This window comes from Monodon monoceros, unplaced genomic scaffold, assembly GCF_005190385.1.
Source record: "Monodon monoceros isolate NGI ecotype Baffin Bay Population unplaced genomic scaffold, NGI_Narwhal_1 Super_Scaffold_11, whole genome shotgun sequence".
Lineage (NCBI taxonomy): Eukaryota > Metazoa > Chordata > Mammalia > Artiodactyla > Monodontidae > Monodon > Monodon monoceros.
Genome location: NW_021703767.1, coordinates 13,134,640 through 13,156,985, shown reverse-complemented (window position 1 = coordinate 13,156,985; position 22,346 = coordinate 13,134,640). Strand labels below are relative to the sequence as shown.

The window sequence follows — 22,346 nt, the reverse complement described above, 5'->3', positions numbered from 1 at the left end:
AGACTTAGGCACCAAACAGAGTAGACTGGAAAATGTTATGTGCATCAGTTTATAACTCTTAACATGAAGACTCACCGCCCTGGTATTTACTTAAACAGAGTACCTTCTTTTAAATGCTTAAAGAGAAATACATTCAGTGAAAAGGATCTCACATAGGAGCAACCTTGGACACATGCCTCAGAAATGGGGATAATACCACCTGCCTCTTGTTGAGATTAAATGGGATAAAGTACATAAGCATGAGCTCAGAGCTTGGCACACAGTTAAGTGCTGAAATTATTATTCTACGCATCTATTTTGACAGATGCTAAGTATCCTAACACTAAATATTTCACTTAAACACATTTTTCTTTTGTGATCATTGAGATCTTACTGGCCTCTCCTGGTCCCCCAAAATCCACCACTGTTTAGAGTCAAGCACTTTGGTAACTGGGAAAAAATTATGCTTCCATATGTCAGGCCTGAAGTTGAGAAATGCTAATTACCATAGTGAAAAGCCAGAAATGATGAATTGGATGAACAAGGCCAAGACCCCATAGACTCTTTACACTCTCCTTAGGAAATCCCAGACAATGAACATATTACAGAGCTTATACTATTATCTCAGACTGATATAAAATTCATGGCAAACTAACATTCTTCATATCATTTAGTGAACATATATTGAGTACATACCATACAAGGGACAACAAGGCACCTAAGATACGTCCTTGCTCCCACCTTTTAAAGAAATCGTAGAGCCGCAACATTTGTGGACTTTAACTCAAAACAAGCAACATAAAATGTGCACCCACGTACAGCCTCCTTCATTAGAGTCATCATATAGAGAAGCACACTTCAACAAATTGAACTTTACTTTCCCACCAGCTTTACTCAAGGATGAAACTGGTAAATGTTTACTCTGTTAAATACTTGTTGTGGCACATTCCAGTACCTAACTATATGCTCAAGGGGCCAATAGCAAGTTTTAAATAACACTAGAAAAATGAGGAAGGGGTTCAAAGCATCTTATTGTAACAGAAGAATTAAGTTCAGATGAACCTTTAAGAGGAAACAGACCTTTGCAGGACAATGGGAAGGTCCTATTCCTGATTTCCCCATAATGATGGCTTCCTCAGCTACCAATCTGACAGCTGCCAAAGGAAGCAAGGCCAACCTCAATCTTGTACAGAAGAGAGCAAATGGGCAATGATTCTTTATAAAATATAAACCGATCTCTAGCAACATATCTCTAAGTTTTTTATAACATGCATTTGAGGGTACATACAGGTTCATTTAACAGGGTTAACTTTTACAGTACCCATATATTTAAAACTCCTACAAAGCACATTTTTTATAAAGAGAAAAACATAGCCTAATTCATCTATTCCATATATGTGGATATTTGTATTTGGGATTTACTTAAAATATTATTCAAATTCTTTCCCTCTTTTGTAAATAAGCTGATTTCCTTTTAACCCTTTACGGACCAACAAAGTTTACAGATTCCCCCAACAGAATTCCCACAGCTCCAAATGTTGGCCTTCAGGTCACAGAAGTGGTGGAATTAGATATTTTTTTCTCTTCTGTTGTTTTGCAGTGAACAAAAAAGTACTGCTTTTATAATAAGTTATATTTAATTAAAAAATATATCAGGTGGCATAAGCCTTTGGTAGGCATAAGAGCTGAATTTCATTTTTATTTTTATTAGGAAAGCTGTCATGATGCATATACCAATGGAATACACAGTGAGTTACCTAAGTCTAAAGGACATTCAAAGCAATTATTCATTTTGTTTGCAAGTATGACGTGAAATACCTGACAAGTTTTCTAGAGTTAAAAACTTAAAAAAATTCATTTATTCATACGTATGTTGAACATCTAAGCTTTACATTATTAACATATTTAACGTGCTGGGGATATAAAGATTCAAAAAAATAATAATCTTTTCCTTCAAACAGGACATAACCTAGTAGAAACAGACAAATGTCAATTGCTATAGGAGACGGCACACACTATTATGGTGACAAAGGTGGAACTGACAAAGTCAGTGTGTGTGAATTTGAGCGGGAGTCCCAGGGGAATGTCTGAACTGGATCCCAAAGGAAAGGAAGAACATTCAAGGCCAATTTAAGGAAGGACATTACTGGTTAAAGAGAACAGCGGCTTCTGGAAAGGCCTATTATATTATTAGCAAAGTGAAGCAGTAAAGTGTGTTGTTCTGAGAATTGCAACAGAATGTCTTTTGATGAGAATCAAGGAGAGAAAAGATGAGGTTTATTATTGAAGCAGCAAGAAAGAATCTGTATGAATACAGATTGCTATCAATTAAAAAAGAAAAAAATGAGGTTTGGAAGGCTGAACAGTTAGGCCGGGGCAATCCAGGTCTTACATGCCATGAAAAGGAACCTGGACTCTGATCTAGAGTGGTGGGAAAGCCACGGAGAAATTTTTAGCAGGGATGATCCTCATGTTCATTTCTGAAAGACCCCTCCAGCAAATAGCATACAGGAAAGCAAGGAGGCAGAGGACACTGAATAGTAGTTAGGCTCTTATTCCAAGAATCTAGGGAAAAGAGGTGAGAGACAACTGAATGACGTGCAAGAGATGAAGAACAGATTTAAGCCCTTTAGTAGGCAGGACCGGCAGAACATGAGATGGAGGAACACAGCTGCTTCGAATGAGTGGGTGGATGAAGGCATCAACTCAATGCAGGAATTTAGAAAGAGAAACAATTTTTGGAGACAGACAACAAATTTTACATGTTAATACTGAGAGTTGGAGGGGCCTAGGCTACACCTGGTGGAAACGTGCTGAAGTGATTGATTAAATGTACAGAGCTCAGAAGAACCATGGTGTTAACTTATCCAGAACATGGATGAAACAAAAAAGGGAAGAGTTCAGACCTGGGGAAACTCACACTATAGACAGAAGACTCCAAATTTCCTCATACAACAAGATTTTAAGGCAGACCAAAAAAGTGACAGCCCCAAATGTCTCTATTTAAATTCAAGAAGTATAAGAAATACACTGAAGTTTAAATAACCAAGGCTATTTCCTATGATGAATCAAAAAAACCCACTTTCACAAAAACTAAAAATCAAGATTAAAGGGGAGGTGCCAGTGCTTTCTATAGCGAAGACGTTGGTAATTATGGGAAATAAAGAACAGGTATGTTAAAAGATTAAAGGGGTGGTGAAGGAGGGGAAGGCTGATATCATGACTGGAGACCAGTGTGGACCTTGAAATGTCAGGAGAATGTTAGTTGAACCCTTTCATGGAGGATGTAAATTTAAGTTGGATCTTTCACACACAAAAAAAGGAAGGGCAGAGAGAACATCTGAAAAGGGAAATCAGTAGAAAGGGCGGTTCTTCTACCTCTTCTCCGCCCATCATCTTGTCTTCCATTCTACCACAGCCAACGCCTCTACGAAGTCCTGGACCTTTCATTACAAGTAACTTTATCACTTCTGAATTCTCATTTTCAAGTACCCCACTCCCTGACCCTCTTTCCCAAAACAACCTTCAATCCCACTAGGATCAAGTCCCCAATGCCCTTCACGTCTTTACTTTCCTCCTTACCTGTCTTGGAGTCCACGGTTCTCCCTTACCATGTTGCCTGGAAAAACCTCAACACTGGTTTTAAATGCAACTCTTCTACCTAACCTGCACCTGAATATGGCTGGGCACCACCTCCGACATGCTGACTGGTCTCATTTTATTTATAACTACAACCACAAATGCTCCCTTAATCCTGGCCAGCAATTCTAATTTCCCTAGTCAATTCACATTCTTATGTTTCTAGATATCTATTTCATATGTTCCTGTTTCTCCTTAATCCTGTCTATTCTTAGCTGGTTTTATATAGCTTCTTGGAGGTAAAATTCACATAGCCTACAATTCACCCACATAAAGGGTGTAATTCAATGTTTTTTTAAATATATTCAGAGTTGGGCAACCATCGAAATAAATTTTAGAACACTTTCATCATCTCAAAAGAAACCCTGTATCCATTAACCATCATTTCCTGTTTCCCCCCAACTCCATCCCAACCCCCAGGCAACCATACATTTTATTTTCTGTCTCTGTGGACTTGCCTATTCTGGACATTTCATAAATGTGGAATCATACAATACGTGACCCTTTGTGACTGGCTTCTTTCACTTAGCATATCTTTTCAAGGCCCATCCACGTTGTAGCATGTATAAGTACTTCATTTCTTTTCATTATCAAGTATTGTTAAATGGAAATACATTTTATTTATCCTAGTTGGTATATTTGTTTTAAAAAAAAGACATTTAGAGAGGCTTTTTTAATCCACCTACCTACCACCAAATCTACCGATTTACCTGCACCTGTATCTGTATTACTCCTTCCATCTGTCAACATATGTGCCCCACGTTCAAACTCTGAATCCATACCCTCACCTACATAATATCAACCTAGAAAATCTCTCTTCTTTCTTGCAACAAAATTTCCCCTCTACTGGGTTTTCCAATAATGAACATGCTAGAGTTGTCTTTTAGAAATAAACACGAAAGAACTGCCCTCACCTTCTATCTCCCTTCAGCTCACCGCCGTTTCACTGTTCCCCTATATAGCACATCTCCTCAGAGAGATGTCCAAAATCATTGTATCCATATCTTGTATCTCTCATTCTCTCCTGACCCTATCTATATATACTTTTGAACCCATCACTCCAATAAAACCACATTTCTCAAGGTCATCCAGGAGCCTTCATTTTGATAAATCCCGTTAGCAAGTCTCAGCACTCTTCTTTGACCCCAAAATGGCACCTGACAGTTGATCTCTCCCTCCTTCCTAGGAACTTTCTTTACTGGGCTTCCGGAATACCTTCCTCTACTTTTGCTTCCTACCCCTCTAGCTGCACCTTCTCAGTATCCTTTGCTGGATGGAACAGAAGAGGACAGTGGTTAAAAAGCACAGGTGCTGGAATAAGTGTACCTTGAATTCTAGGTGCTGCCACATGGAGCTGTGACCTTGGGCAGGTCACTTCATCTCTTTATGCCTCTGATTCCCCATCTACAAACTGGGGATAACTGTGTTGACTTCAAAGAACTGTTAAGGCTTAAATGACTGATATATATACAAACTCCTTAGAAGAGTTCCCATCATGTCTTAGTTCTCCATATCATATCTTCGACTGCTAAATGCTGACGTTTTCCTGGGCTCATCCCTCTCACTACATTCCCTCCCTAGGTAATCTCACATACTCTGGTGGCTGTAAATATTGTTTATATTTGCTGACTACACCAGAATTTACATCTTTAGACTTTACCAGTTGTTCAGTTGTAATCTGCACCTGAATGTCAAAGTTAAAACATCCAACATTTAACTTGACATCCTCATCCTAAACCCACTCCTGAGATCTGCCCATCTGAGGAATGGCAATTACACCCAACTGAATTGCTCAGGTCAAAAACATAGTCGTTCTTGACTCCTTTCTCTCACATATATATAATAAGGCCATTCTGAAGGCTGTATCTTCAAAATAAGTTCAGAATCCAAATGCTTGTTACCTCTGCTGTGCCATCCTAGTGCAAGCTGTTAGCACTCTAATCTCATCTACTCCAGTGGCATCCAAACCAGTCTCCTCTTTCCACTCTTACCAACGCCTGTAGTTTGCTTTCTATAGAACAGCCATCCATAATCCTTTGAAAAATGGAAACCAGATTTAAAGTGTTTAAGACCTATACTTCTTGTTGTACTCTGGCCCCTGACAACCAGTCCTGAACTCATCACCTGCCGCTCTTCCGTATGATTGCACTGCTCAACCCTAGCAGCCCGCTGTAGTCCCTCCAACAAGCCAAGTCTGTTCTCAGTCCAAGCTCCCCTTCTGTTCTCCTCTAAATGAGATGTTTTCCCTGTGTCTCTATGGCTCTTTCCTCTATTATTTCTCTGTATTACCTCCTTAGAAGCCTTCCTTGGCCATCCTATATAAAAGAGTACATCTCAAACGACATTCCTCCAATCCCGTTCTCTGCTTTACTCTCTTCATAGGAATAGCTTCATGGGAAATTATTAGTTTACTTACTATCTAAGTCCCCACTAGAACATAAGCTCCAGGAAGAAAGGCCCTGTCTTGTCATTCAGGGATCTCTAGTACCCAGAAGGGTGCCTGGCACACAGTAGGTACTCGAGTAAATACATGTTGAACGTATGAATGAATAAATGGTGGTGGCATAAGGGATGACTAAACTCATCAACAAGATACCTCTCAGGGGGCAAAAGCAGTGGCTACAAGGTCCAGGTCTCTCCCCCAGGGCGGTGAGTCTCTTTCCATTGTAAACCTATGAATATCTGAAATTTTGAGAAAAGCTGCAATGTCCTTTCACAACCGCCTTTTCCGCTCCTAGTCGCAGTTCCACCTTTTCTTGATTCCAAACGAATGAATGTCACTGTGGCATTGTGCATGGATCTAACTCAAAATTTGTTCATACAAGGAAAAAGATATACCAGCCACTCTTATCTCTCCCACCAATGCCCTGAGAGCCCCAAGGCATATATATATATGTATTTGTTTAATCATTAAAAGTGTGCTTTTTTTTAACTACAAACCTTCAGAAAATTGAAATAACAGTACAACCCATACATGTATTTCCTTCGCCTAGATTCACCAGTTAACATTTAGGCCCTAATTATTTTGAAAAGACTCCCAGGTGATTCTTACAGGAGGCACTGTGATGGGAGAAGGGGAGAATGGAAAAATGCGGAGCTAGTTTTCAAAGAATGAGAGAGAGCACATTTTAGATTGCATTATACATTACTATACCAAAAAAAAAAAAAAATCGTTCTTAGAATGGTAGCAAAAGATTGTGAAAAGAAATTTGAGTTTTCAATAACATACAGTGCAGGCAGACTAAGATGTGTATCTATTTTTAACATGGGGCACATTATGTTTTGATAAAATCTAATACATGAAAACCATAATTTCAAATAAAGAATCAGAGACTACTATCTCTTTAAAATGTCTCCTTGGATTTTTTGCAAAATAACGTACAATAAGGTTTGGTCAGTTTCCCTATAGCTCATTTATAGTCGTTTTTTAAGAATTTGTTTGTATATGAATTGCTATTTTATTGTAACTGGCAAAGTATAACAGCTGTGACTTAAGAGTTAAAGAGTTGTACTATTAGAGTCAAGAAGCTTGGGATATACTGGTAATCCATCACTGAATGAGATCATCCATAGGAAATTTTATTTTCAATGTTAGCTGGAAAAAATCTTACCTGAAATTCTTCACAGCATTATCTTTGTCTACCAAAATCAATCTAGAGCCCAGAGTTTCTGCCCCTCCCACCTTCCTCAGGCACAAAGAGACGTCAGAGAGATTTAAACTTAAAAGAGACTCTTTAGGCTGGAGTCCTGCAGCCTAGGAAGTGCAGAGAGAGATGGAGACAATATGATAAGCAGCTTTCAAGTTTTCGTGCAAGACCTTCTCCATGTTTTGTTTGAAGTGCTTCGCCTTCTGAGAAAATATAGTGTGTATTCATGCATAAATTCATATCCAAGGTAAATATCTGCTGTGCATCGATCACTATTAAAACATTCACTGAACAATGTTATATACAAAGTTGATGGCACTGTGATGAGTATTTGGGAAAAGAAACATAGTGGAATAATATAATGCAATATTTAGAGTACCAATTCAAATATTTTAAAGCTTTCAAAGAACACTTTTAAAGGATAAACAAACATCTGGTAGACCCCTCTGGGTTATAATTTAACATAACCAATATTATAACAAAGTCTACAATAAGGAAGAATATTAAAATGCAAAAAGTGTTTAAAAATTAGGTGTTACCATTAAAAAAAACTTTTGAGAATTTTCTTCAGGTTTCCTTTGAATGTTATTCACACTAGTAGATTGGTGCTCTAATGTTCTAATTTATAGTGTTAAAAATTACTAATTATAAAAGTATCAAAATTCTAGGCAGAAAAATCTAAAGCTAAGTGAAATCACAAGTCAAATATCAATTTTTAAGTACAGTTGACCCTTGAATAACACAGGTTTGAACTGTACGGACCCACTTATACACAGATTTTTTTTTTTCCCCAGTAAATATGTACTACACGATCCGTAGTTGGTTGAATCTGCAGATGTGGGACCTCGGATATGGAGGGCCAACTATAAAGTTACGTGTGGAGTTTTTACTGCATGGGAGTTGGCGCCCCTAATCACCGCGTTGTTCAAGAGTCAAATGGAATTACAGAACTTGATAGTAAAATTATTCATCTTCAAGGCAGTCTTAAGGATCATAGATAGTTATTGCATAAAAGCAAACACGCCTGTTTAATTCACAAACCAATTCTGTCTACATAATTCTTGAAGAGTCCAAAGTTTGGAACATCAAATGCCTATCGAGGCCAGGCAAGGATGTGTGAAAATCAAGCACGAAGTATACATCATACTACTGCCTAGCAAGTCAGCCTGGAGGCTACCAATCTGTGACTTTTGCTTTAAATATCTGGTAACAAATATTATCAATAAGAAGCAATCTTACACATACCCAATTCTTATTTATAAAATTTACCATCATCTATAGCAGTGTGACAAAACTGTAGAGAGTCTCTGTATAATAATAATTAATGAGTAAATGTATCTGGCAAGAGAAGAGACTTTAATTTTCCACAATAGGAATGAATCCGATTTAGCTTAATTTTTCCTTGAAAAGATATTATGGATATGCTGGTAACACAATAGAGATATGTAACACAAACAAACATTTTTTTGTGTATTTTTTTATTGTTTGGAACACCAAAGTAACCCAAATTTCACATTTACAATGAAATTTTAAATAAAAATATGCTGTACATTGTATTAGAGATACATGTTATACAAAAGTTTGGAAAAGTAAACACATACACTTATACAGTAAAGAGAATGTACTGATGAATTGCTATCACCTTTAATATGCCTTCTCTCCTAAATGGTCAACAACTGTAAACTGTTTCCTTTAGCTTTTATGAAATGACCACTGCTCTAGCTATTTTGAAGTGTGAGGTACTAAGAACAGATTCCTTTAAAATCAAGTGATAATGAGTTATTATTGTGCATCGAATAGTTTTATGTTTTCAGATTATCAGTTACTAAAATAATCAAAATCTCTAAAAGATGGAGGTAGTTACCTACAAATCTGGCTGCGAGGGCTACTTCAGCCCAATTCAAGAAACAGGTAGTCATCACTCCCAAACTAACATCCACACTTAAGTCTGATCATTCAGAAAATTCTTTACACCAAACCATCCTTAAAGCACCCCACCACATCCTTCATAACCAGGGCCTACAACAGAATTTTGGAAGATCTGTTTGTTGAAATCTTTTTTTGGCCCCTCTACTTTAAAAATATAATTGCCACATTTCAGAAATTAGGATCCAAGAACTCAGTTAAGTCTCAAAGATACATTTAGCTTCCATTGTAAGAAAACAATTTGAGTATCATTAATAGGAAGAATACAGATACCATATTGTGCTATTTAAATGAAATGCCACTATGACTAACACACATTTTCTCAGTAAGCCAACTGATGGAACTTTAATACATGTGAACTTATCTCCTGGTCTAATATACCATGAAATATCTGAGACAACCATGCCAAGATACATACTTTCCTAAAAAGGCTGCTTCCTCTGCTGACAATTATAACAGTTTAAAATAAATCACAAGTAAGTAATATAATTTTAGAATTTCCAGTACTCTTCTCTAGGTATGCTAAATATCGTCTATGACATTCCTTACCTGTAATAAGCACCCACCATTCACTGAGTGCCTACTCTGTGGCAGGCCCCATGTCAGTTGTTTACATATGTTAGCCCAACTGAATGATCACAACACCCCGATGTGACATTTCATTCCTTTTCTCACAGTTGAAGAAACAAGTTTAGTATCACCTTCTAGGCTTAAAGTTTTCTGTATAGTATAACATTGCTTTTTATTATCATAAGAGAAAACATTAGAGCACCAAGAGAAAACTTGAAAGCATCTTAGTTCTAGTATTCTGTTACTTGGTTAACATCAACAATATTCAACCTATTTACTGATCCTTTAGTGCTACAATATTGCATGTGATTACAATATTCCTTTATCAAAATGATGGAATTGTGACTAGTCTTTTGGTTAAATCCTTTATTTGCATATGCATTAAAAAGTCTCATTTCTATAAAAGGTCAAATTCATGGGATATTCTTTTCAAGATTTCTAATTGAAGGAAAATGGAAGGCTCTCTTTCTCATGATTCAACTAAACTACTGCAGTTAAGTGCCTATTTTAACAAAAGTTTTCATTTTTATGTTATGTCATATTTTAACCTTTCCAGATCTGGAACAGCCTTCAATTTTTCAATTTCTAAATTTTGTTTTATAAGTTACAGACAAAGATCATCATCAGAGGTGAAGTATAAACAGTCCTACACTGAAAACCATCCATCGATCCACTTACATAATAATGTTCCTCTCTCATGGAGCTTCCATTGTTGGGGGTGGGAGGAGATGGACATCCAAATAGGTATGTTAGATAATGATAAATGCTAAGAAATTTAATTATTTTTCTAGCAGTGACTAGCTTACTAAGTTTATTTTTCATGCTCACCAACTTTTGATTTGTGTTTTATTTTGTTTCACATGTTGGCTGAGAGTTTAAATTATACATTTCAGTAGTGATAAGAAATAAAAGGGCAGAGTCTCCAAGACCTAAATGTTAAATAAAAGGCAGGTAATTTATTCTTTTTTTGGGGGGGGAGGGGAGCTGCACCGTGTGGCTTGTGGGATCTCAGTTTCCCGACCAGGGAATGAACCCGGGCCACAGCAGTGAAAGCCCAGAATCCTAACCACTAAGCCACCAGGGAACTCCCTGGGTTATTTGTTCTTAAAGGTTGTTCGAAAGTAGCAGTTATTAAAGTCTTGGAGATGATGAAATCTTTTCATTCATTCAGTGAATTTACTAAGACCAGAAAAAACCCACAAATACATGAAATTCTGTAAACAGTCTCAGGTGGCCTAATACCCATGGATACCAGAGTAGGAAACTTCATTTCAAAGAGAATTCACAATCAGGGGCATGCGTGTGGGGTGGAGGAAAGAAGCTTATCAGAAAATTCTACCCAACTTAGATTCTTTGATTCTTGTGTAACCATCTTATTACAAATATGGGGGGGGTGGAGAATCATAACAAAACTGAGATCCAAAGATATTAAGGTTTCCTGGCTCCTAGTTCACTGTTCCTTCTACTATGACTTCCATTGGGGCACAGACCTCTTAAGCAACTTCCCCATTAAACAAATCATTTTCCATCATTATGATGACTACGCTACATTACTTGTGACAAATTTTAACCCTAAATCCTCTTTTACCATTACCCAGTCTGTGTACTAAAAGAAATAAAAATCAAGTTTATTATCAGCCTAAACTCAGTCTTGGAGAGGGCAGAAGACAGCATGCCATTTAAAAACAAATTGATTTTTATTATAAATGTAGTACATGCAACGAAGTGAAAATTTCCAACAGTACTGAAAGCTGTAGTTGAAAAGTAAAAGTCCTACATCACAAACCAATGTCCCACAGTCCTACATCCCACAAGTAACCAATATGCTCTTTCCTTAAAAAACCTAAGATTATGAAAGTGAACATTTGCACACACATACCTCTGAAAAATACAATGGGCTCACAGGACTAGAATATTCTAACACTAAGGATGAATTAACTACCCATTAGGAGAATCAAGTGTTAATTATATTCGGCAATACCACTTCAAATACAACAATTTATTAATTGTTATAGGATGGTCACTATAACAAGTATATGACATATTCACTTATAATTCAAGCAAGCAAGGGTAAGGCCTCCTAAAGATGTAAACAATCTAAACCACACTTCCATGGATCACAGAAGTAGAGTTGTGGGTAAAGAATACAACAGATGAACTCTTGCAGGAGAAAAATGAGGGGTCAGTGGAAAAAGCATTGCCTCAGGCTGTGTAACTGTCACTCAGGTAACAAAGCCATTTTTTGGCAATGTATCAAAGATAATTTCTTTGCTAGCCCACAGAGAATGCTACCAAAGTCCAGGGATTTTAAATGTATAAAAATTAATCCAGACAGGGAAAAAACCCACATTGTTAAAGAAATGCTCTCTCTTATAAAGCTGTGATGTTCTGGGGTTTTGTTAATCATGGACTATGTACCAACTCCTTTTTATAGAGATTGGTTTAATCACTTTGCTATACCAAATTAAGATGTGCAAATCCAAACTTTTATTCAAGACAGACAAACAAACATGATTTCATTTTTGAGGCTGTCTCTTGAGCATATTCTTGGTAAAGACTAAAGTACACATATTTAAGAGAAAGATCTTCCTCAAAGAAAAATAGCCTCAGAGAACGTTTTACCAAAAGTAGCGTTTATATAAAAAGCCTAACTTGGGCAGGGGAAAGAAAACTAATGATAAAAAACTTAACTTACCAAGAAGTGAAACAGGCTGGGTTACAGGAGGGGTGGGCAGATTCGTGGGTGCAGCAGGTGGCACAGCAGAACCATACATTTTCACACTGTCACCAGACTCGGCGTTTCCTCTAGCCCCAGACACCACTGTTGGAATGGGATTTCCAATAGATAAGTCTTTTGTAGTGTCTTCATTTATACCAGCGATAGTAGCTAAGGAATATAATTACATCAACATGTGAAGCTGAATAAATAATTATCTCCCGGTCAACATTCTTTTGCCATACTATAGGTCCTATTACTGGTCCATTCTCCCTCCTACTCTCAATTCCAAGAGGACAAGTGAACACAAAGGAAAAACATGCTTACAGTTTGGGATGTTTATTGGTGGAGTGTGAGGAGGAGGAATGGATACTGGTGGAGTTATAGGAGGTGGGGGTCCAGGAGGAAGAAAACCTAGAATAAGAAAAATAATGTCAACTGAAGTTGTGTCACTTTATTTCAGGCTCTAAAAAAACAATGTCTTCTCAAATAACTTAGTGTACCTGGTGGTAAATGCATTGGGTTGAATCCTGGGCGCAGAAATGGTGGAGGAGGTGGAGGAGGAGGAACACCAGGACCAAAGCCTGGAGGGGGAATTCCCAAAGGAGGCGTGAAAGTGGGTGGCTGGAGAGCACCAACTACAGGAGGTCCCGGCTGATGTGGTGGGACCTAGAAAGAAAACGGAAAATGAAGGCACATATTTAGCCACCCTCCCACCCACAGGGTGTATGTAGAGACAAGGAAAATACCTTGTTGAAAAAAGAAAAAAGGAATCTCTAAATTGTGCTTATTATGTAAGTACACTTATTAGATAACAGGTGGTAATCTGCACCTACCCCTAAACAATAGAAACCACGTATTTTTCCCTTTTTCTATTTGGCCGCACCGCGCGGCATGCAGGATCTTAGTTCCCCGACCAGGGATCAAACCTGTGCCCCCTGCAGTGGAAGCATGGAGTCTTAACCACTGGACCACCAAGGAATTCCGAGAAATCACATATTTACTCTCTACTTTATGACAGCAAACTCACACTGTAATTCACCAGCACCTGTATTGGTGTTCTGCTAGAATATTAATATGATAAAAAATGTCTCATGGTTAGGTCAATAAGTTTGAGAAATACAACTTTTTTTTTTTTTTTTTTTTTTGTGGTACGCGGCCTCACTGTTGTGGCCTCTCCTGCTGCGGAGCACAGGCTCCGGACGCGCAGGCTCAGCGGCCATGGCTCACGGGCCCAGCCGCTCTGCGGCATGTGGGATCTTCCCGGACCGGGGCATGAACCCGTGTCCCCTGCATCGGCAGGCGGACTCCCAACCACTGCGCCACCAAGGAAGTCCCAAGAAATACAACTTTTAAAAAAGCTACCTGGGGCTTCCCTGGTGGCGCAGTGGTTGAGAATCCGCCTGCCGATGCAGGGGACACAAGTTCGTGCCCCGGTCCGGGAAGATCCCACGTGCCGCAGAGCGGCTGGGCCCGTGAGCCATGGCCTCTGAGCCTGCGCGTCCGGAGCCTGTGCTCCTCAACGGGAGAGGCCACAACAGTGAGAGGCCCACGTACCGCAAAAAAAAAAAAAAGAAAAAGAAAAAGCTACCTGGTAATCTGCAGTGACTAAGATCACAGGTCCTTAGGGTCAAAGTGCCTGGCCCCCCTTTCAGGTCATTTTGTGACCTTGAGCAAGCTACTTACATTACACTCCCTAGACCTACCTCAGTTTACTCATCTGTAAAATGGAAAAGTGCCAACCTCACATAATTATGGGGATTAAAGAGTGAATAAATATTAAGTGCTAGTGCCTGGCACTTAATAAATACCCAACATATGTTAGCTATTGTTACAAAAAAGTATAATCAATCTTAAAAGATTAGTCAAGTTTCTTTGACTTTCATTGAATCTTATTTAGAACCTGCACTGGAAGGCATATCCAAAAGGTCAGCTAAAGAGTGCCAATTTGGGGACTCCATTTATAAAATATCACAGCTAAGTATGTATCAAAGCATGTAATTTTCTCCTAACACTACGAAAAATGAAGAAGCTAGGCAACCCAGTTTTGTGATAGCTCAGATTTATCCGATTCAGTTTTAATGTGAGAAATTGAGGAAAGAAGGCATTGAAAGAAAAGAAAAATCTAGTGGATCATACATAAAAGTATGGGTCAAGTATTTATAATTTTTACCAAAACATTACTTACTTAGCTCTTAACATGTAACAGGAAAATCACATCTCAAGTCAAAAAGGTTATGAGGTAAGACACTGAATAATCTCGACAGATGTAAGGCAATATGAAATTTATTCTGGTTTTTAAAAGCATTTATAAATAATAGGTCTGACATACCAACACACAAAAAATTAATATGCACTCATGTCTTTGACTATGAATCTAGACATACATCTACAGTAAGACTTAGAAAGGTATCTTTCTAAAAGTTTAAACAACGCTCCAAATAGTCTTACCTGTGGAGGTGGTACTGTTATAGGTGCAGGAACAGGAATAGGAGGGACAGGCACAGGTAAAGGCTTAGGTATGGGTGATACTGGTTCTGTGTGTGAGGTTTCTGCCCCTCCATTTTGAGCAACTTCATTTTCATGCTTTTTGGGAATTCCCTTCCAATCTATGAGAGTTAAAGAAATTTAACAAAAGCTTACATTTCAGCTTATAACTTTAAACCCAGAAATGATTTTTTAAAGGTTGATATTAGAATCAGAAAGCAGGACTTCCCTGGTGGCGCAGTGGTTAGGAATCCACCTGCCAATGCAGGGGACGTGGGTTTGAGCCCTGGTCCGGGAAGATCCCATGTGCCACGGAGCAACTAAGCCTGTGCACCACGACTACTGAGCCTGCGCTCTAGAGCCTGTGAGCCACAACTACTGAAGCCTGAGTGCCTAGAGCCCGTGCTCTGCAACAAGAGAAGCCACCGCAATGAGAAGCCCGTGCACCACAACGAAGAGTAGCCCCCACTTGCCACAACTAGAGAAAAGCCCGCGCTCAGCAACAAAGACCCAACGCAGCCAAAAATAAATTAAAAAAAAAACAAAAACCCAAAACAGAGAGCATTCTGATTATTAAAGAAATGCCTATGCTAATCTCATAAACATTAATTATTTAAATTAACAATAGCAAACATGCAAAAAGAATGCTTACTTACGTGCCAGGCACAGTTCTAAGCTATATATATATTTATTTAATTCTCATAACCATCTATAAGTACCATCCCATCTATAAGTAGGTCCTACTATTATTATTCCCATTTCTCAAGAGGCGTAAACAAAAGACAATTTGCCCAAAGTCACATACCTAGTAGTGGCAGAGATGGGATTCAACCCAGGCATATTTGGCTCTAAAGTCTCTGTTCTTAACCACAACAGTGTATTGTTTGGATTAAAGACCCTGGGAGGGAGGAGCAGGATTCTTTTTACCCTGGACCAGAGTCTCCCAGAATGCCTGGCACACAGTAGACCCTCAATACCTGTCTGCCTGAACAGAAACCTAGTCCGATCCTTAAGCGAAGGCATTACACACCAAGGAGGGAGGAGGTGGTGTATGGGGAAAGTCCAGCATTGTTTCATTGCCTTTTGGCTTTTCAAATCATCACTCCTGACTGAAGTTCTTTAATGCTTTAAGTATTTACTGTAATTTGCCATGCCACCCTGTGCTCCTTTCATCCTGCTATCAATCTTCAGGTCATGCCCCCACAAGCTGCCATTTTTCCCAATGCAATTCCACTATCAACCTGGCATTTTGAATATTCAGCCTACAAATAACTGCACCTCCTTGTCTTACACGTTTACTTTTGATGGCTTCTCTGGACATTTAAACATTTTCTAAGAAATTACTATGAAGCAGTGGATTGTACTAACAACGTTCAGTTTGAGACTCATTTGATCTGTTAGGTTTTTACAGTGAAAAATTCTACCTAAGATCCACTTAATACTATAATTAATAATTAAGCCCATAATCAGTATTTATTTGTGTCTGCAACTCTCCCACTAAATGTAAGTTGCATAAGGGCAAGGACCACATTTGTCTTATTCACTGTTGTTTCCTCAGTTTATTATAATGGAGAGACTGGCACCCACATAGTGGGTATTTGAAAAATCTCAAAAATCAGATCCTAAGGCAAAGAATAACCATTTGTCATAGCACTACCAAGAAAACAGATTAATTTTTTTTAAAAAATTAAATACTGCTTTACCTGGATTAAGTGTATCACTGTCCAACATTCCTCCTTCACAAAAACTCTCCAGTTCTTCAGGCTTGACTTTGTCCCACGGAATATAAGTAACACCAAGTTCTACATCCCAATACTGCTTATAATCTGCCTTTATTCCTTTGTTTAAGGCCCAGGCAATCTATTTCACCATTTGTTAAAATATAAAAAGAGAGGAAAGGAGAAGAATGTCATAAATTGAAAGTTAACTGTTCCTCATGATTCTAATTACTCAGAATTGGTCAGCAAGGGAGCAATCTGGCCTGGCTTTCTCTGGATCTCACTCAAAACTTTATTCGGTGCTAGGAAACTGGTTACCCTACCATCTCACTTTGTTTCTCCTAGGATGGAAATCTGACTGGCAATCACTTCCTTACTCACTCTTCCAACCACCCACCACCCCGCAAACCCAGGCAGCATAAAACTTAAGAGAAAAGGAAAAAGTTTATCAGGGACAGGCTGAAGTTCCCTATACAATTCAGCATAAAAAAGTGGGGAGCACTTTTAAACGTCTTGGGTACCTCGGAATTACTCAACATCAGACAAAATCCTTTTGCGGTGCAATCCAAGGGTAGAACATGGTATTATAACATTAAGGAAACACTGACTCTGGCCCCTCAGAGTAAGAATACCCATGTACCTATATCTTTTTCCTCTATCTTCAGTGAGTATTTTTCATAGTTCTAAGATGAGATGGCAAACTTTAAAATTAAAATGTGAAAAATTTTCTGAATGACAAAATATTTTACAAAATGACATTATATTTAAAGAGCCAAGTAAATACCTTGATGTACTTACCTACCTTTAAAAAAAAAGACAAAATTCTACCATGCACCTAACATTTAAAATTTTACTTTAACTCTTAGGAGATAACCTCTTTAAAAAAAGATGCACAGATAATGCCCCAGTGTCCAAAATTACAGTTTTTTTTAAAAGTCACATAATATTATATATTAAGTTTTAAAAGAAATGAACTATAAACTATAAAACAGTACCTTTATGGATTTCTGGTTCACTTTATAGTTTCCTCGGCTCAGTTTCTGCAGGGCACGGTTAGCATCTTGCCTATGAACCATAACAATATAGGCACAACCTCTGGGAGGAATCATCTGCTCCAAAAGATTTTAATATTATAAAACATAGTAACAAAAAAATAAAAAAGCAACAAGATATAATACTACGTAATCAGTTCCAACAAGCCCAATTCAAACCCCCTGCACCCTCCAGAGCCAGACTTCTATAACTGGAGATTAAATTAATTTGTTAAATTGGTGGTTCCAGTTTGGTCTCAACTTCCAATTATCGACAAATCTACAGTTCCCCAAGCTTTGTTATATAAAGACTTTTTTAGAAAAACTTTTTAGAAAAAGGTTTTAGATTAAACTTGGTGACCCAAGAAATGTAGTTAAATGCTAAACATGAACTCAGAACACCTGAACACTAGCCACATCTTCTACAAACCTGGGAAAATTTTAACTTAGGTTTCAAGTCCTTAATTTCATAGAGTAACATTAGTCACATATATCTACTGTCATTAAGGGATTTAATAAATACTCACATTAATTGATTCAATTGGACCAAACTCTTCTAAGAGACTGGCAACATCCTGCTGAGTAGTCCTTTTGTCCAGCTGTCCCACCCAGAGTGTAGTACTACAAACTTAAAATAAAATTATAATCATAAAAATATACACATTCGATAATGAACAGCACTGTACTTTACATGAAAAAAATCATTAAAGATATGCATGAGTTACATTAAGATATCATAAGTTTAAGTAGAAAACCCCATATACATTTAAAAAATTCTAGAAAATTGTGGTAGTACTTCCAGAAATGGAACCAGGATAGTGAAAGGTACACCTATGAGTTGGTAAAAAAAATTGATCTTTTTGAAGACACATCTGAAGATTTCATCTACGTAAACTAGGGCCAGAGAAGCAGTATTTTGCCCAAGATCGCCCTTGGCAAGTGAACACAAGAGCTAAGACTTGATCCCAACTATCTTGATCACCAACCAATTCAGTGCTTTTGTTCACTGCATGTAGCTGTTCCTTTCCAACTGTCGAGTGTATATGAGTTTTGTTTCATGCTGTGTCCTCGGTAATAAGCCTTGCAGAGTCAGAAGTTTTATACATGCCCTAGTTATACTATAACTTAAAATTTCATTAGTAGCTACAGAGTTGTATCAAGAATATGTCTAGCACACCTTATTAAACATATTCTAAACACATCATGAAATTCAGGAGATAATGTAAGCTAGTACATTCTGTAAATCATAAATCTTTATAAAAGAGGGCACTAGTTATTCTAGGAGGAAAAAACCCCACCTTTCCACCATGTGTAGGAGAACTAGTTAATGACTCTATTTCATACATTCGATTCAAGACACACTTCCTCATCGTTAGTTTGGTTCGCTCCTCATTGCTGCTTTACAGCTGGCTTAATGTACAAAGGCAAATCCAAGGGTATATGCCAAAGCACAAATGAGTAAGACCTCATAAAGTGGTATTTTGCTAACAGTTATAAAACATTTTAAACTCATGACATGAAAAAAAATGCAGGAAATTTGAATATAAACGTTCACGTACCACTAGCAGTTTCTGGTTTGATTTGAGGAAGGCCTTTTTGTCGGCGCTCTCTTTCTTTTTCCCGATCCCTTCTTTCTTGGGATCGAGATCTAGGAGAATGTCGGCGTCTATCTCTGGACCGAGATCGAGAACGTCGATGACGAGACCTTCGAGTTCTAGAACCAGATCGAGATCGTCTCCTTTTTGGTGACCTAATATTTTCAGAACGAGGGAGAATGGATTAACACATGGAGGTAAAAAAGAAAATGTAAGCATGTGTTAATCTGAAAAAGAAAAAATACAACTAAGTAATTTAATGTTTGGGTATGTAAGAATTTGACAGCAGGGAATTCATTTTAAAGATTTTTAATATGCTCAAAGTTAGAAAGCACAAATATATTATAAATGAGATAAATAAGGATGCTAACTTATAAAAGTACCTCCCATCTTTGATACCTCTGGTACTATACTAAATGACATCTTTATAGTGAAGAAGCTAATGTCATCACTGAGATATACTGACTACTGTTCTCTATCTTCTCAGTAAAGTCTTTTCTGTGGGAATTAAAACATGTAATCCGATTACAGTATTACTTATTCTCTTTCCACTTTTTTGGGTTGATAAATTGGTAAAAGAACTCTGAATACATAAATCTTATGATTCCATGTATATCTGTAAATAGGCATTAAAGCAACTCAAAGGGAAAATATGTGGGTTGAGATGACTTAGTTTTTTAAAATTAATACTTCTCCTACCCCCAATCCACACATGCATACAAACATACCAAGTGTTATTTTATTAGTCCTGGGCATCTGAAAACAATCCAACTAGATTTTAAATTCTATGGCTCCTAAGACATACAGACTTGGATTAACATTTTCTATAAACTACCTGGATGCTGATCTAGATCTTGACTTTCTGTTATCGGACATGTGCCGCTTAACCTCTTGAATACAAGGTTGTTCTACTTCCATTTCCTTTAAAAAGAAAAACAAAACACAAAACCCATCATTAAAAGAGAAAGTGGCAATTATAAATAGAAAAAAACAGGACAAAAATCTAAAAAATGCTAAATTACAAATCTCTTGCCCTGAAAGTTCTCTTTTGGTTACTTGAGACCAAATTACCAGTTTAATAATGACTGGCCATGAGTGGGAAAAGTTTTTTTTATATGGTTTACAAGATTAGAAGAAATACTCATCTACTTCTGGAAATTATTTCGTAAAAGTTACATACTGTGTTTACCAACCATCACCTAAAGCAGTGAATTAGGCACTGTTTAAACATTCTATACTCTATCTCAATCCTCACAAACCGTATGGAAATTTGTAGTATTATTATGTCCACTTTCCAAATGAAAAACTTCGCTCACAGAGAGGGCAAATCTGTGCCCGAAGTAATAGTCTTTCTTCATATTCAAAATGGAAGATAACAAGCCAACAGGCAGCAATCTATTTATAAATCAAGGGAACCATACAGATAATCAACAATCTGAGAATGAAGTTTTACCTGATGTGCCTTTTGTGTAAGTGGTTCACTTTGTGCCTGAAAGGAAGTTTGGAAAGGCTGCTGCACGGGTGGAGTTGGAGGAATCACGGACTGAGCCATGGGAGGAAATGGAGGTGTAGGAAGAAGGCCAAATCCTGGCATCTGTCCATTAGGAGGAAGTGGAACCTTTTGTTTTTTAAAAAAATTGTACAAGCAGAATTTAAGTAATTAAAAAAAAAAACCTTGATCAAGGAACCATGACTGACAATTCCTACTGGTACAATCTTTATCCAAAGAATTGTTATATATCCAAGAATACAGGGTAAAAATCCTACAACTCATTTTAAAATTATGAATACATGATCTGGTTTTATAATTTAACAACATAACTTCATTTATATGAGGAAGCAACGTGACAGACTGAACTTAAACTCAGAGGTACTCTCTATCGCAAACTGTCTCTCTTCAACTTTAAAGGCAATTAAGCTTTGGGGGGAGGAAAAGTGGCTAGAAGAATTGACGTCTAGATATATTTTAAACATTTTACCCCAAGGGGAGTTTCAACCAACATGCCTAGGGTTGAATACATAATACTTAGGGTTTGATATTTAGGGTTTCAAATATCGTAATAATGAGAGTAATTATGCCACAATGTAACAATTTTCTACATGTGACATTCCAACGCTAATAGAATTAAAAGTATAATTGTAATGTCATTATAGTATCACAAAATATTCTTTCTAAATTATTAATAAACTTTCAGCAATTGTTAAACATCTGGAAAAAAGTTCATAAGTTTTCTTTGTATTTTAAACAGGCTTATAAAATATTTTTCAAACTTCATTCCTCAGCAAGTCATTAAAATCACAATATCAATTTCATATGACCAAATACAGGCACATCTCAGATTCGATTCCAGGCCACTGTAATAAAGTGAATATCGCAATAAAGCAAGTCACATGAATTTTTTGGTTTTCCAGAGCATATAAAAGTTATGTTTACACTATACTGTAGTTTATTAAGTGTGCAATAGCATTATGTCTAAAAAAACCAACATATATACTTTAATTAAAAAATACTTTACTGGGCTTCCCTGGTGGCGCAGTGGTTGAGAGTCCGCCTGCCAATGCAGGGGAGACGGGTTCGTGCCCCGGTGCGGGAGGATCCCACATGCCGCGGAGCGGATGGGCCCGTGAGCCATGGCCGCTGAGCCTGCATGTCCGGAGCCTATGATCCGCAACGGGAGAGGCCACAACGGTGAGAGGCCCGTGTACCGTAAAAAAAAAAAAAAAAAAAAAGGAAAAAAGGCTTCTCACAAGGGAAATAGCTGTATAACTAAACAGGCCAGTTCCCTGAAATAGAACCACAATCTCTTTCTAAACTGTTTAAACAAAAATGCCTATTAAATTATCAGCATGTAATGTTTAGCATCCTTGTTTTAATTAAAGCAAAAAGCAACTCAAATCAGTTATGTACTCAACAGCTTTTACTGCAGCTATAGTATTTAGCCATGCACACATCTAAGTAACAGTGGTCTGGGAAGTGCAACCCATATGCTCTAATGAATAGATCTTCAGTTATTAAAACTCAGCTATAAGAAAAATGC

At 37.6% G+C, this 22,346-nt stretch overlaps 1 protein-coding gene across 2 annotated transcripts in view; it reads right to left on the bottom strand.

Annotated features, from left to right (window-relative positions):
• Positions 1-22,346, bottom strand: part of SCAF4 (SR-related CTD associated factor 4) — a 56,441-nt gene that overhangs the window by 2,596 nt on the left and 31,499 nt on the right. Inside the window, exons 10-19 of one of the 2 annotated variants that reach the window (XM_029214581.1) lie at positions 20,762-20,926; positions 20,144-20,229; positions 19,273-19,463; positions 18,241-18,341; positions 17,678-17,791; positions 16,668-16,824; positions 14,929-15,086; positions 12,981-13,146; positions 12,805-12,891; positions 12,457-12,648 (exon numbers count right to left, since the gene is read on the bottom strand). In XM_029214581.1, coding sequence (XP_029070414.1) covers positions 12,457-12,648; positions 12,805-12,891; positions 12,981-13,146; positions 14,929-15,086; positions 16,668-16,824; positions 17,678-17,791; positions 18,241-18,341; positions 19,273-19,463; positions 20,144-20,229; positions 20,762-20,926 — 1,417 coding nt within the window. The remainder of the gene's footprint in view (positions 1-12,456; positions 12,649-12,804; positions 12,892-12,980; positions 13,147-14,928; positions 15,087-16,667; positions 16,825-17,677; positions 17,792-18,240; positions 18,342-19,272; positions 19,464-20,143; positions 20,230-20,761; positions 20,927-22,346) is intronic. The other variant, XM_029214582.1, reaches the window with a different exon arrangement.